The following is a 17,007-nucleotide window of genomic DNA, read 5'->3' on the forward strand; positions in this document are numbered from 1 at the left end:
CCAATTTATGATAAAAGCCCTGCAGAAAGTAGGCATAGAGGGAAATTTCCTCAACATAGTAAAGGCCATATATGACAAACCCACAGCCAACATTGTCCTCAATGGTGAAAAATTGAAACCATTTCCACTAAGATCAGGAACAAGACAAGGTTGCCCACTCTCACCACTATTATTAAACATAGTTTTGGAAGTGTTAGCCACAGCAATCAGAGAAGAAAAAGAAATAAAAGGAATCCAAATCGGAAAAGAAGAAGTAAAGCTGTCACTGTTTGCAGGTGACATGAGACTATACATAGAAAAACCTAAAGATGCTACCAGAAAACTCCTAGAGCTAATCAATGAATTTGGTAAAGTAGCAGGATACAAAATTAATGCACAGAAATCTCTTGCATTCCTATACACCAAAGATGAAAAATCTGAAAGTGAAATTAAGAAAACACTCCCGTTTACCATTGCAACAAAAAGAATAAAATATCTAGGAATAAACCTACCTAAGGAGACAAAAGACCTGTATGCAGAAAATTATAAGACACTGATGAAAGAAATGAAAGATGATACAAATAGATGGAGAGATATACCGTGTTCTTGGATTGGAAGAATCAACCTTGTGAAAATGACTCTACTACACAAAGCAATCTACAGATTCAATGCAATCCCTATCAAACTACCACTGGCATTTTTCACAGAACTAGAACAAAAAATTTCACAATTTGTATGGAAACACAAAAGACCCCGAATAGCCAAAGCAATCTTGAGAACGAAAAAGGGAGCTGGAGGAATCAGACTGCCTGACTTCAGACTATATTACAAAGCTTCAGTAATCAAGACGGTTTGGTACTGGCACAAAACCAGAAACATAGATCAATGGAACAGGATAGAAAGCCCAGAGATAAACCCATGCACATATGGTCACCTTATCTTTGATAAAGGAGGCAAGCATATACAGTGGAGAAAAGACAGCCTCTTCAATAACTGGTGCTGGGAAAACTGGACAGGTAAATGTAAAAGTATGAAATTAGAACACTCCCTGACACCACACATAAAAATAAACTCAAAATGGATTAAAGACCTAAGTGTAAGGCCAGACACTATCAAATTCTTAGAGGAAAACATTGGCAGAATATTCTATGACATAAATCACAGCAAGATCCTTTTTGACCCACCTCCTAGAGAAATGGAAATAAAAACAAAAATAAACAAATGGGACCTAATGAAAATTAAAAGCTTTTGCACAGCAAAGGAAACCATAAACAAAACCAAAAGACAACCCTCAGAATGGGAGAAAATATTTGCAAATGAAGCAACTGACAAACGATTAATCTCCAAGATTTACAAGCAGCTCATGCAGCTCAATAACAAAAAAACAAACAACCCAATCCAAAAATGGGCAGAAGACCTAAATAGACATTTCTCCAAAGAAGATATACAGATGGCCAACAGACACATGAAAGAATGCTCAACATCATTAATCATTAGAGAAATGCAAATCAAAGCTACAATAAGATATCATCTCATACCAGTCAGAATGGCCATCATCAAAAAATCTACAAACAATAAAAGATGGAGAGGGTGTGGAGAAAAGGGAACACTCTTGGACTGTTGGTGGGAATGTAAATTGATACAGCCACTATGGAGAACAGTCTGGAGGTTCCTTAAAAAACTAAAAATAGAACTACCATACGACCCAGCAATCCCACTACTGGGCATATACCCTGAGAAAACCATAATTCAAAAAGAGTCATGTACCAAAATGTTCATTGCAGCTCTATTTACAATAGCCAGGACATGGAAGCAACCTAAGTGTCCATCATCGGATGAATGGATAAAGAAGATGTGGCACATATATACAATGGAATATTACTCAGCCATAAAAAGAAATGAAATGGAGGTATTTGTAGTGAGGTGGATGGAGTTAGTCTGTCATACAGAGTGAAGTAAGTCAGAAAGAGAAAAACAAATACAGTATGCTAACACATATACATGGAATCTAAGGAAAAAAAATAAAGTCATGAAGAACCTAGTGGCAAGATGGGAATAAAGACACAGACCTACTAGAGAATGGACTTGAGGATATGGGGAGGGGGAGGGGTGAGATGTGACAGGGTGAGAGAGTGGCATGGACATATATACACTACCAAATGTAAAATAGATAGCTAGTGGGAAGCAGCCGCATAGCACAGGGAGATCAGCTCGGTGCTTTGTGACCACCTATAGGGGTGGGATAGGGAGGGTGGGAGGGAGATGCAAGAGGGAGGGGATATGGGAACATATGTATATGCATAACTGATTCACTTTGTTATAAAGCAGAAACTAACACACCATTGTAAAGCAATTATACTCCAATAAAGATGTTTAAAAAAAGAAAAAAGAAAAAAAATTTTCTTCCCACTCTAAAGAGAAAGAACAATGCTTAAATAGGTTGTGGTACATGAAGTTAATATCTATTTCATATGTCAGTGGTCTATTATTTGATCCATAATCAATCCACTTCAAATCAAGGGCTTGTAGGGTTTAGTGGGATTTGCAAATCATAAAAGGTTTATTTGAGAGTCAAAAATTTCAAGAAGCAAGTGATTTTACCTAAACCTAAGTTTCCCTTGTCACTAAAAGCAAAATACTTAAAGCCAGTAATGAATATACATCCTGGGAAACTAAGTGTTTTCTTCAGGAACCAGCTTCCTATAAGGAACATCTGGAAGACAAGATGTTCCTGAGTCTCTAGCAATATGGTTTAAGAAAAAGTGAGTATGTTGAAACACTTGCCCTGAAAAGCAAAGTTATTAAGTTATAAAGCATTTGCTTTGTATGAAAAGACATTCAACTTAGACACAAGGAGTGAGAGACTAGATTTCAACTAAAAGAATAAAGTCTTTGACTTGGATTCAGGCAGAAAGGGTGGTTATGGCTGATTAACTAGGTGCTCCAGAGACTAACTGGAGGACACAACCGAGAGAGGATCCCAGAATGACTGGGAATGAAAAATGGTGTCTTATTAGAAGCACAATTTAATTTTGTGGCTCTCAAAGCATAGTGATTTGGTGTCATCATTTTTTTCCTTGGGTATTTCTAAGTAAGGCACTAAATTTTTAGTGTGGGTATTGCTCCTTCCCCATTGCATTCTTCTCAAAAGGACAGTGAATAAGTGAGCACCCTAACAGCTGTTAGGGCCCAGGGTAGGCTGCCCCAAAATATGCCTCATTGACATATTGATTATTTTGAATTAAAGTTACTTAAGAAGGAGCTGATGCAAGAGGGACACTAACCCTCCTCTCTGTCTCTCTAAAGTCAGGAAATAAATCTCTCTCATGTGAAAGGTGCCCTCCCTACAACAGGAGGTAGAAGGACACCCTTATTGCCAGAGATAGGGAATTTGGGCAGCGAAACCTGTATAAGCAAACCTTACTTCTTTACTAATGTGCTACTCAAGCCCATACTTTGCTTAATCTCCTTACTAATTAAGTCCCCAAACCTAAGTTTCTTCGTCCTGTCAATTCCTCTCAAATTTATTGTTTCTTTTGAATGGATAAAAAGATGTGGCACATATATACAGTGGAATATTACTCAGCCATAAAAAGAAACGAAATTGAGTTATCTGTAGTGAGGTGGATGGACCTAGAGTCTGTCATACAGAGTGAAGTAAGTCAGAAAGAGAAAAACAAATACCGTATGCTCACAGATACATATGGAATCTAAAAAAAAAAAATGATTCTGAAGAACCTAGGGACAGGACAGGAATAAATACGCAGATGTAGAGAATGGACTTGAGGACATGGGGAAGGGGAAGGGGAAGCTGGGATGAAGTGAGAGAGTGGCACTGACATATATACACTACCAAATGTAAAATAGCTAGTGGGAAGCAGCTGCACAGCACAGGGAGATCAGCTCGGTGCTTTGCGTCCACCTACAGGGGTGGGATAGGGAGGGTAGGAGGGAGACACAAGAGGGAGGGGATATGGGGATATAAGTATACATATAGCTGATTCACTTTGTTATACAGCAGAAACTAACACAACAATATAAAGCAATTTTACTCCAGTAAAGATGTTAAAAACAAAATTTATTATTTCTTTGTCTCAAAAGTATAAAAGCTGCCTGCTCTGGCTACTTCTCAGGCCCCATTTCTATGAGACCTCCATGTGCACAAATTACAATTTGTTCCCTTTTCTCCTGTTAATCTATGTTTTGTCAATTTTATTACTAGCCCACCCACAAGTACTCAAGAGGGGTAGAGGGGGAAATTTCCCCCTCCGTGACATAGGAAAAGGGACTCTGGAAAATTAGCTATAGTTCTTTAACACGTGAACTGGACTTTACATTTGTCATTAATTTTTAAAAATTAATTGTTAAATGCATCTCTACTAGTATGTACTAATCTCATAACAATCAGGATAGAGGCAATAAATGGGTATTTCTCTGATTTTGGCTCAGATGTGGCCCTAAGTAGAGATTTCAACTTAGAAGTTAAAGCAAAATTGGTCAGAAAATTCCAATATCAAGGTAAACAAGTAGAATGGGGATGTTGAAAAAAAAAAGACATATGTAAAACTTACCAATGTCTTTTGGACGGCATTACTTTTTCTTTAAAATATAGAAAAGTGAATTGGAGAAATATAAATAAAACTATATTCTTATATGGTAACGATTATTTGTGGTTTTATTGCAAGCACTTATGTAAAACATCTTTTTTTCCTCAAGACTATTACCTCAGACTTCACTCTCACTTTATCGAATTCCATACCTTCCCCCCAATTTTTCATAATTACATTATATAACTTGGTAATACAACATTCTTAACACTCTTCTAACTTGATTTGTTTATGCTTTTATATCTTGTTTATTTTATATGCTCCTTCATCTTTGTTATGTCTGTGGACATGATAGAAGTAACATCATAAATTAAAATATGTAATTCCAGGGAGTTCTCTGGTGGCCTAGTGGTTAGGATTCTGGCCTTTCCTCACTATGGCCTGGGTTCAATCCTTGGTTGGGGAACTGAGATCCTGCAAGCCACGTGGTGTGGCCAAAAAATTTTTTATAAAAATATGTAATTCCAGATACTGATGAGGGCTATGAAAAAAATACAAAGTACAATAATAGAATAGACAGTGCAGGCAAGAGGGTAGAAGACTATTTTATTTTAGATAAGTTGGTCAGAAAAGCCTCTTTGGGAAAGTAAAATTTGAGCACAGCATACAGTAAAGCAGGGAAAGAATGATTAGCAAGGACCTGTCTTCTGAGCAGAGGGAATAGCAAGTCCAAAGCCTCTGAGGTAGAACAATCTTGGAATGTTTGAGGCATATCAAGACGGCCAGCAACACTGAAGTGGTACAAGAAGGCAGAGAGAAGGAGATGGAGTTGAAGATGTGGTAATGTGGTGAATCATCGCCATGGTATAGAATAAAACCTTATTCTGGGTGCAATGAAAGGCATTACAGACTTAAGAGCAAATTAATGGCATAATCTCATTTATGTTTTTAAAGGGACACTGGCAGGAGTGGAAAGAGGCAGACCAGTTAGGGGGTTATTTCAGTAGTTCACCTGAGATAACGGTGGCCTGTATAAGACGGCTATTGGTATAGATTTAAAAGTTGATTGGGTTTGGGATATATTGATGAAACATGATGATGGATTACATTTGGAGTGCGGGGGGAAGAGAAGAATCAAGGTTGATACCTAGGATTTTGTTTGAAAAACTGGATAAATGAAGGTTCCATTTATTGTGATGGAGAAGTATGCAGGTGAAGGAAGCTGCAATGTGGATATCCAAAAGAAGACCTGGTATAATCAGTTTAATATAAGAATCTGTATAACTGATTCACTTTTTTATAAAGCAGAAACTAAAGCATTGTAAAGCAATTATACTCCAATAAAGATGTTTAAAAAAAAAAAAAGAATCTGAACCTCACAAAAGATATAAATTAGGGAATCACTGATGTCTTAATTATACTTTTTCCTTATGTAGAAAAAAGTGTCTAATTTTTATTTTTATCTGCATACTTACTACAAAGTATTTTCTCCTAAGAATTTTCCTTTTACTTCAGACTATATTCTCATTTCTTTGAAAAAAAAAACTATATTATTCCCTGGACATCAGACATAAATCTGATTATTGCACATGACTGAACAGGCATGACATACAAGATTCCTGCCTAGATAAGGAAGAATAGTTTATATTCCTTTTCCAGTTATTAAGATTTACTTCCCTTTGCTATTTTCTATCCCTTCTCCCCCCAAAATAAAAACAGTAAATGAGGAAAATACATTAGCCCCTCAGAGCAAGTGCTATAAGTATAAAAAGTAATTATTTTATTTTATTTTTTGCTCCACAGAGTGTTTCCTAGAAGATAAGACATCATTGCAAGTCAAATAAAGTTAAACATGATGCATATCTTTTATTTGCCTGGACCTGTTAAGACTGGTGGAGGCAAGAAGTATTACAAAGCAGACGATCTCACGCTTATAAATTCGTAGAGAAAATAAGGCACTTATGAGTAAACCAATATGAGAACAAGAAAATAATATAAATTATAAATATATAAGTACTATAATTGGTTAAGAGATAAATATTATAGTAGTGCTTGTCCAGATATGCTCAGAGACTAGAACACTAATGTGAAACCCATACCGGAGTGGGACTTACCAAGCGGTTGGCCTGCGATGATCCTGGCGTTTTCTCCAGCCACTGCAGCTCTTGCGTGCCGCTCACTCATGTACTGTACAAATGCATAACCTTTGTGAACTGAGCAGCCAACTATTTTTCCATACTTTGAGAAAATGGCTTCAATGTCAACTTTCTTGACAATGGCTGTATTTAGATTGCCAATGAAAACACGCGAGTTGATGGACTTGGGGTCATTCTTATTGGTGACATTGCTGGTCTGTGTTTTGCCAGTCATGGTTGGCTCACCTTGTTTTAATCCTTAAACAAAACAAAACAAAAAAAATCAAAAGGAAAATAATTAGATTGAATGGATACCATTGGCTTTTAACAATTTTTCAATAGTGTACCAGGTAAACTCAAATCCCCAAGTACTACTGATTTTCTTGAGAAGAAAATTTAGTAATATAGTAATAAAAGGTGAATATTGCATTGCAAAATGAAGTAGAAAAATAATTATAATTATTTAGCATACAGTTATAAATAAATTCCTGATTAATTTATCTAAAATTCAGGCCTGCACAGTGATTAAATGTTTTGTAGTTTTTATTTTTAAGTCTATCAATATTTCAGAAGCAAGTATGAGAAATAAGCCACCTTAATCTATCAGTGAAAAAGAAAATCCAGAATGGCTAAGGTCTGATGGTGGAATATAGTACTGTAACCTCCATTTATAGTGGAGAACATGCATTTTTATTTCTACATTTTCTATAATACGTAGATATGTTAGCTATTTCATTATCAAAACCCTTCTATCAGAAACTAACAATTCATTTCGTTAAATGCTGTGGAAGAGAAAAAAAGGAATTAAAAATTAAAAATTTTTTTGGAAAATTTAACATAAGAAAAACATATTTTGAAATAAAGGATTTAACCAGAATTAATTCTGTACATTCTCTATAACCAATACCAAATATCAGTTTAAAAAAGAAAGAAAGAAAAAACAGCATGTGTAGCTAGTTTTCATCAATGATCAGCAGCTTAGTAGACTGGGCATCTGTATTGAAATTTTCATTCTCAACCGCAGTTTTAATTCATTTAACTAATGGCTCCTATGTTGCCTAAGGACTGCTAGTATTTCTAAAAACTGTTTTGTGAGTTTGGCAGAGTATTTAATTGTGCTTAATTAAACTCAATGAAACTTTTATTTCCAAGTACTCCAGAACTTGCAGATTTATTTTTTAAGCCTTTAAAAATTCATTCATTCATTCAACAATATTTATTAAGCACAATCTTTTTTTTTTTTTTTTTTTTTTTTTCTTGCCAGACATCATCTTCTAAAGTGCCTACCAGTTTAAAGAAACTAGTATGGTGAAACTAAAATTTCAACAAGGATACAATCTCTAATATTGATGATAATTGTTGAACACTAGCTAATTGATACATTTTATCAGTGACATTATATTTTTATGCAAATAATCTCTTAAAATCTTATAGCTATATAAATAATTAATAAGTGTATATTGTTTTTAAACACAATTTAAAATGACATTTCTAAATTGAGCACTAAAGAGGTGGAAATTTTAAAGATATGTAAATTAGATATACTTGAAAATTTACTCATTATTCATTTAAAGTAGCTACTTCTAAAATCAAAAGCAACCACATAACACAAAAATGTTTCAAATTAGGCTGTTAATGATTACTTCTTGGATTATTAAAATTTTACTAAATATTGGACACAACATTATACATATCTCCTTATAATGAAGGTTGACTTCATAAACAGTTATTCACATAAAAATTGAGTATGGCATCATTGAAAACAGGGATTATATTGCTGCCTTGTTTGTTTTGGCTTAGCTACATTTAAGGGCTTCCTTTAAGAATTATTCAAGGTTAGGGTTGAAGGAAACGAAAGTTGATTCTTTTTTTTTAAATTTCGCAATTTGAGCTATTGCATACCTTAAGCTAATGCTGTGAGAATCAATTCAAATAAGAAAAATTAAGGTGTACATATGTATTTTAAACAAACATTTAGCTTCCTCCTATAATCTAGTGTATTTTAACCACACTGAGGAGGAAAAATAAACTAAATATCCCTTTTTGGCTCCAGAATGTATTAAGGGCTACCTTTCTTACAAGTCTAGTCCAACATCAGTAATGCAATCCATAGAAATAATATTATTTTCTTTTTGTTCTTATGTGGTAGATATTTTTAGAAATATCATAAAGTTACTTTTAAGAATGAATGATTCTTATGGTTGACATTTTCTTTCCTGGACAGGAATAAATTGGTTAAAATGGAAACACAAGAATTGTTAGAAGAGGTCATAAACATGGTTTACAGAGCCCAGTGGTCTTTCTTTGACAGTGACCCTGAGTCAAATTTAAAATGAGGGCACAGCTACAGGCTGAATTCTTACTGTAAGTGTCTACATGCTTTCTGTGACTCCATCCTTTTACTCTATGTAGATGACTCTCATAACTGTAAGTCCAAACTGTCATTTGTGTAATTCTACTTAATGACTTTTGATCATCTTAAAATCTCTGTGTATCTAACTGCTCACATAAAGACTTACTTGCCAGTTTCTAACAGGTTTTAATAATGAAAGAGTTTTGTCACTGTGTTGTACACTATCAATATTCCCTGAAAAATTAAGCCTTAACTCATAATGTAATATTTAGGTTGTGCTTCTCTGTTACATGACTCTTCATCATGGAAGAGTGGAAGAAAGACTTCCACTTTCTGGCATGATGGAATAACAAGAGTTAAATTACCTCTCTGACTCAAACAACTAGAAAATCAGGCTAATATACATGGAACAAATGTTTTTCTGACATTAAGCCACAGGCAGTGTGGATCTATGACAGCTGAGCCAAAAAAAAAACAAAGTAAGGTCTAGGATTGCTCCAGCTTTCTGTCTGGGAAGCATATTTCATGTCATAGAGTTGGTGAGTGTGTGTGTGTCTGTGTGTGTGTGTGTGTGTGTGTGTGTGTGCAGTGTGTGTGTATCACTGAAAGCAGAGACAGGGACCTTATTGAATTTATGTGATAGATCAGAGTTTAAGGCGTCTAAAGAGGCAGGGATTTGTGAAGCAGATTTCTAGAGAGAAGAGAGCTATACAGAGAAGTAATTCCAGAAATCATCTTAGGGGTCCCTTGAATCTATGCTGATTCCTAGGATATGCATGCAATGGATGAACTTCTATGAGGCTGGTAAAAAAGTTATTGGAAAACTGTGAGCTGAATGCTTCCCAGACCCACAAAATGCTATGTATCATTGAATTCCTACCAGCAGCAGTAGAAAGTCCAAATTGGATCCCTCAATCATTAAATTTAGACATCAGAAGGACCAGATCTTAGTAATGGGCATAAATAATCCCCAGAGTAAAAAGTACTCAAGGACCACCCTAACAAAACTTAAAAACAATTCTCAGAATGATCAAACTAAACCAAAAAACAACTTAACTGTCTATGAGAGCAAAGCGTAATACTTCTTTATGAAAAGTAGAGCTCAGACACTAAACAACATAAAATACAAAATCTTTAGAATCCAGTTAAAACCTCCTAGAGATCCCAAGATCAAAAAATATGACCCATAATCAGGAGAGAAATTAAAGATACAAAAAAGAATCAAGTGGAACATCTAAAGATGAAAACTGTAATATCTAAAATGAAAAATTGATTTTTTCTCACTAGGAGCTCCACCTGAAGTGCTGGGTGAAAGGCTTACGAGTGCAGCATCCTACGAGTAAAGTGAAAGAATAAGCACAAAGGGAAAGGAAAAAAAAAGAAGTGTAAAGACTTAAAATGCAGCAAAGACCCAAGCAGTTTGAGTTTGCTCCTGCCCTTTCTGCAAGGGGCAATCACGGGTTCGAGCCCTGGTCTGGGAGGATCCCACGTGCCGCTGAGCAACTGAGCCCATGTGCCACAACTGCTGAGCCTGCGCGTCTGGAGCCTGTGTTCTGCAGCAAGAGAGGCCACGATAGTGAGAGGCCCGCACACCACGATGAAGAGTGGCCCCCGCTTGCTGCAACTAGAGAAAACGCTCGCACAGAAACGAAGACACAACACAGCCAAAAATAAATAAATAAATAAATAAATAAATAAATAAATAAATAAATAAATAAAAAAACGAAAAAAAAAACTCTACTGCAGAGAGGAGGAGCTTCAAGATGGTGGAAGCATAAGACGCGGAGATCACCTTCCTCTCCACAAATACATCAGAAATACACCTACATGTGGAACAGCTCCCACAGAACACCCACTGAACGCTGGCAGAAGACCTCAGACCTCCAAAAAGGCAAGAAACTCCCCATGTACCTGGGTAGGGCTAAAGAAAAAAGAAAAAACAGAGACGAAAGAATAGGGATAGGACCTGCACCAGTGGGAGGGAGCTGTAAAGGAGGAAAGGTTTCTACACACTAGGAAGCACTTCGCGGGCGGAGATTGTGGGTGGCAGAGGGGGGAAGCTTCAGAGCCATGGAGGAGAGTGCAGCCACAGGGGTGCGGAGGGCAAAGCGGAGAGATTCCTGCACAGAGGATCGGTGCCGACCAGCACTCACAAGCCTGAGAGGCTTGTCTACTCACCCGCTGGGATGGGCGGGGGCTGGGAGTTGAGGCTCGGGCTTCAGTCAGATTGCAGGGAGAGGACTGGGGTTGGCAGCGTGAACACAGCCTGAAGGGGGCTACTGCAACATGGCTAACAAGGAGGGAGTCCGGGAAAAAGTCTGGAGCAGCCGAAGAGGCAAGAGACTTTTTCTTGCCTCTTTGTTTCCTGGTGCACGAGGACAGATTAACAGTGCAGCTTAAAGGAGCTCCAGAGACGGGCGCGAGCAGTGGCTATCAGCACGGACCCCAGAGACGGGTATGGGACGCTAAGGCTGCTGCTGCCGCCACCAAGAAGCCTGTGTGCAAGCACAGGTCACTCTCCACACCTGTCCTCCCGGGAGCCTGTGCAGCCTGCCACTGCCAGGGTCCCGTGATCCAGGGACAACTTCCCAGGGAGAACGCACAGCGCGCCTCAGGCTGCTGCAACGTCACGAAGGCCTCTGCAGCCACAGGCTCGCCCCGCATCCGTACCCCTCCCCCTCCCCAGCCTGAGTGAGCCAGAGCCACTGAATCAGCTCCTCCTTTAACACCTTTGTGTCTGAGCAAAGAACAGATGCCCTCAGACGACCTACACGCAGAGGCCAGTCCAAATCCAAAGCTGAACCCTGGGAGCAGTGTGAAAAAAGAAGAGAAAGGGAAATTTCTCCCAGCAGCCTCAGGAACACAGGATTAAATCTCCACAATCAACTTGATGTACGCTGCATCTGTGGAATACCTGAATACAAAACGAATCATCCCAAATTGAGAAGGTGGACTTTGGGAGCAATGATATATATATATATTTTTTCCCTTTTTTTCTTTTTGTGAGTGTGTATGCATATGCTTCTATACGTGATTTTGTCTGTATAGCTTTGCTTTTACCATTTGTCCTAGGGTTCAGTCTGTCCGTTTCTTTTTGTTTTTTTTACTTAAGAATTATTTTTCTTAATAATTATTGTTTAATTTTTAATTTTAATAACTTTATTTTAGTTTATTTTATTTTACTTTATTTTATCTTCTTTCTTTCTATTTTTTTCTTCCTTTTATTCTGAGCCGTGTGGATGAAAGGCTCATCGTCCTCCAGTCAGGCGTCAGGGCTGTGCCTCTGATGTGGGAGAGCAAAGTTCAGGACACTGGCCCACAAGAGAGCTCCGAGCTCCACGTAATATCAAATGGTGAAAATCTCCCAGAGATCTCCATCTCAACACCAAGACCCAGCTTCACTCAACGACCAGCAAGCTACAGTGCTGGACACCCTATGCCAAACAACTAGCAAGACAGGAACACAACCCCATCCATTAGCAGAGAGGCTGCCTAAAATCATAATAAGGCCACAGACACCCCAAAACACACCACCAGACATGGACCTGCCCAACAGAAAGACAAGATCCAGCCTCATCCACCAGAACACAGGCACTAGTCCCCTCCACCAGGAAGCTTCCACAACCCACTGAACCAACCTTAGCCACTGGGGACAGAAACCAAAAACAATGGGAACTATGAACCTGCAGCCTGCGAAAAGGAGACCCCAAACACAGTAAGTTAAGCAAACTGAGAAGACAGAAAAACACACAACAGATGAAGGAGCAGGGTCAAAACACACCAGACCTAACAAATGAAGAGGAAATAGGCAGTCTACCTGAAAAAGAATTCAGAATAATGATAGTAAAGATGATCCAAAATCTTGGAAATAGAATAGAGAAAATACAAGAAACGTTTCACAAGGACCTAGAAGAACTAAAGAGCAAACAAACAGTGACGAACAACAGAATAAATGAAATTTAAAATACTCTAGAAGGGATCAATAGCAGAATAACTGAGGTAGAAGAACGGATAAGTGACCTGGAAGATAAAATAGTAGAAAAAATACTGCAGAACAGAATAAAGAAAAAAGAATGAAAATAATTGAGGACAGTCTCAGAGACCTCTGGGACAACAATAAATGCATCAACATTCGAATTATAGTGGTCCCAGAAGAAGAAGAGGAAAAGAAAGGGACTGAAACAATATTTGAAGGGTTTGCAGTTGAAAATTTCCTTAATATGGGAAAGGAAATAGTTAATAAAGTCCAGGAAGCACAGAGAGTCCCATACAGGATAAATCCAAGCAGAAACATGCCAAGACACATATTAATCAAACTATCAAAAACTAAATACAAAGAAAAATATTAAAAGCAGCAAGGGAAAAACAACAAATAACACACAAGGGAATCCCCATAAGGTTAACAGCTGATCTTTCAGCAGAAACTCTGAAAGCCAGAAGGGAGTGGCAGGACATATTTAAAGTGATGAAGGAGAAAAACCTACAACCAAGATTACTCTACCCAGCAAAGATGTCATTCAGATTTGATGGAGAAATTCAAAGCTTTACAGAGAAGCAAAAGCTGAGAGAATTCAGCACCACCAAACCAGCTTTACAACAAATGCTAAAGGAACTCCTCTAGGCAGGAAACACAAGAGAAGGAAAAGACCTACAATAACAAACCCAAAACAATTAAGAAAATGGTAATAGGGACATACATTTTGATAATTACCTTAAATGTAAATGGATTAAATGCTCCAACCAAAAGACATAGATAGACTGGCTGAATGGATAAAAAAATAAGACCCATATATATGCTGTCTACAAGAGACCCACTTCAGACCTAGGGACACATACAGACTGAAAGTGAGGGGATGGAAAAAGATATTCCATTCAAATGGAGATCAAAAGAAAGCTGGAGTAGCAATTCTCATATCAGACAAAATAGACTTTAAAACAAAGACTATTACAACAGACAAAGAAGGACACTACGTAATGATCAAGGGATCGATCCAAGAAGAAGATATAACAATTGTACATATTTATGCACCCAACATAGGAGCACCTCAATTCAGAAGGCAAATACTAACAGCCATAAAAGGGGAAATTGACAGTAACACAATCATAGTAGGGGACTTTAACACCCCACTTTCACCAATGGACAGATCATCCAAAATGAAAATATATAAGGAAACACAAGCTTTAAATGATACATTAAACAAGATGGACTTAATTGATATTTATAGTACATTCCATCCAAAAACAAGAGAATACACATTTTTCTCAAGGGCTCATGGAACATTCTCCAGGATAGATCATATCTTGGGTCACAAATCAAGCCTTGATAAGTTTAAGAAAATTGAAATTGTATCAAGTATCTTTTCCGACCACAATGCTCTGAGACTAGATATCAATTACAGGAAAAGATCTGTAAAAAATACAAACACATGGAGGCTACACAATACACTACTTAATAACAAAGAGATCACTGAACAAATCAAAGAGGAAATCAAAAATACCTAGAAACAAATGACAATCAAAACACGACGACCTAAAACCTATGGGATACAGCAAAAGCAGTTCAACGAGGGAAGTTTATAGCAATACAATCCTACCTTAAGAAACAAGACACATCTCAAATAAACATCCAAAACTTACACCTAAAGCAATTAGAGAAAGAAAAACAAAAAAATCCCAAAGTTAGCAGAAGGAAAGAAATCATAAAGATCAGATCAGAAATAAATGAAAAAGAAATGAAGGAAACAATAGCAAAGATCAGTAAAACTAAAAGCTGGTTCTTTGAGAAGATAAACAAAATTGATAAACCACTAGCCAGACACATCAAGAAAACAAGGGAGAAGACTCAAATCAATAGAATTAGAAATTAAAAAGGAGAAGTAACAACTGGCACTTCAGAAATACAAAGGATCATGAGAGATTACTACAAGCAACTATATGCCAATAAAATGGACAACCTGGAAGAAATGGACCAATTCTTAGAAATGCACAACCTGCCGAGACTGAACCAGGAAGAAATAGAAAATATGAACAGACCAATCACAAGCACTGAAATTGAAACTGTGATTAAAAATCTTCAAACAAACAAATGCCCAGGACCAGATGGCTTCACAGGCGAATTCTACCAAACATTTAGAGAAGAGCTAACACCTATCCTTCTCAAACTCTTCCAAAATATAGCAGAGGGAGGAAGACTCTCAAACTCATTCTATGAGGCCACCATCACCCTGATACCAAAACCAGACAAAGATGTCACAAAGAAAGAAAACTACAGGCCAATATCACTGATGAAAATAGATGCAGAAATACTCAACAAAATACTAGTAAACAGAATCCAACAGCACATTAAAAGGATCATACACCATGAACAAGTGGGGTTTATCCCAGGAATGCAAGGATTCTTCAATATATGCAAATCAACCAATGTGATACACCATATTAACAAACTGAAGGAGAAAAACCATATGATCATCTCAATAGATGCAGAGAAAGCTTTTGACAACATTCAACACCTATTTATGATAAAAGCCCTGCAGAAAGTAGGCATAGAGGGAATTTTCCTCAATATAATAAAGGTCATATATGACAAACCCACAGCCAACATCGTCCTCAATGGTGAAAAATTGAAACCATTTCCACTAAGATCAGGAAAAAGACAAGGGTGCCCATTCTCAACACTACTATTCAACATAATTTTGGAATTTGTAGCCACAGGAATTAGAGAAGACAAAGAAATAAAACGAATCCAAATCGGAAAAGAAGAAGTAAAGTTTTCACTGTTTGAAGATGACATGACACTATCCATAGAGAATCCTAAAGATGCTACCAGAATACTACTAGAGCTAATCAATGACTTTGGTAAAGTGACAAGATACAAAATATATGCACAGAAATCTCTAGCATTCGTATATACTAATGATGAAAAATCTGAAAGTGGAATTAAGAAAACACTCCCGTTTACCATTGCAACAAAAAGAATAAAATATCCAGGAATAAACCTACCTAAGGAGACAAAAGACCTGTATGCAGAAAATTATAAGACACTGATGAAAGAAATTAAAGATGATACAAATAGATGGAGAGATATACCATGTTCTTGGATTGGAAGAATCAACCTTGTGAAAATGACTTTATTACCCAAAGCAATCTACAGATTCAATACAATCCCTATCAAACTACCACTGGTATTTTTCACAGAACTAGAACAAAAATTTTACAGTTTGTATGGAAACACAAAAGACCCCGAATAGCCAAAGCAATCTTGAGAAAGAAAAGTGGAGCTGGAGCAATCAGGCTCCCTGACTTCAGACTATACTACAAAGCTACAGTAATCAAGACAGTATGGTACTGGCACAAAAACAGACATATAGATCAATGGAACAGGACAAAAAGCCCAGAGATAAACCCATGCACATATGGTCACCTTATCTTTGATAAAGGAGGCAAGAATATACAGTGGAGAAATGACAGCCTCTTCAATAAGTGGTGCCGGGAAAGCTGGACAGCTACATGTAACAGAATGAAATTAGAACACTACCTAACACCATACACAAAAATAAACTCAAAATGGGTGAAAGACCTAAATGTAAGGCCAGACACTATCAAACTCTTAGAGGAACACATAGGCAGAACACTCTATGGCATAAATCACAGCAAGGTCCTTTTTGACCCACATCCTAGAGAAATGGAAATAAAAACAAAAATAAACAAATGGGACCTAATGAAAGTTAAAAGCTTTTGCACAGCAAAGGAAACCATAAAGAAGACGAAAAGACAACCCTCAGAATGGGAGAAAATATTTGCAAATGAAGCAACTGACAAAGGATTAATCTCCAAAACATACAAGCAACTCATGCAGCTCAATATCAAAAAAACAAACAACCCAATCCAAAAATAGGCAGAAGACCTAAATAGACATTTCTCAAAAGAAAATATACAGATTGCCATCAAACACATGAAAGAATGCTCAACCTCATTAATCATTAGAGAAATGCAA

The 17,007-nt window shown here is 37.1% G+C and overlaps 1 protein-coding gene across 3 annotated transcripts in view; it reads right to left on the reverse strand.

Annotated features, from left to right (window-relative positions):
- RALYL (RALY RNA binding protein like) overlaps positions 1 to 17,007 on the reverse strand; it is an 858,672-nt gene that overhangs the window by 525,637 nt on the left and 316,028 nt on the right. For all 3 annotated transcript variants that reach the window (XM_036829780.1, XM_036829779.1, XM_036829783.1), the window contains one exon: positions 6,641 to 6,919. In XM_036829780.1, the coding sequence (XP_036685675.1) occupies positions 6,641 to 6,896 (256 nt within the window). In that variant the 5' untranslated portion in view covers positions 6,897 to 6,919. The remainder of the gene's footprint in view (positions 1 to 6,640; positions 6,920 to 17,007) is intronic.

Source organism: Balaenoptera musculus, chromosome 17, assembly GCF_009873245.2.
Source record: "Balaenoptera musculus isolate JJ_BM4_2016_0621 chromosome 17, mBalMus1.pri.v3, whole genome shotgun sequence".
NCBI classification, from domain to species: domain Eukaryota; kingdom Metazoa; phylum Chordata; class Mammalia; order Artiodactyla; family Balaenopteridae; genus Balaenoptera; species Balaenoptera musculus.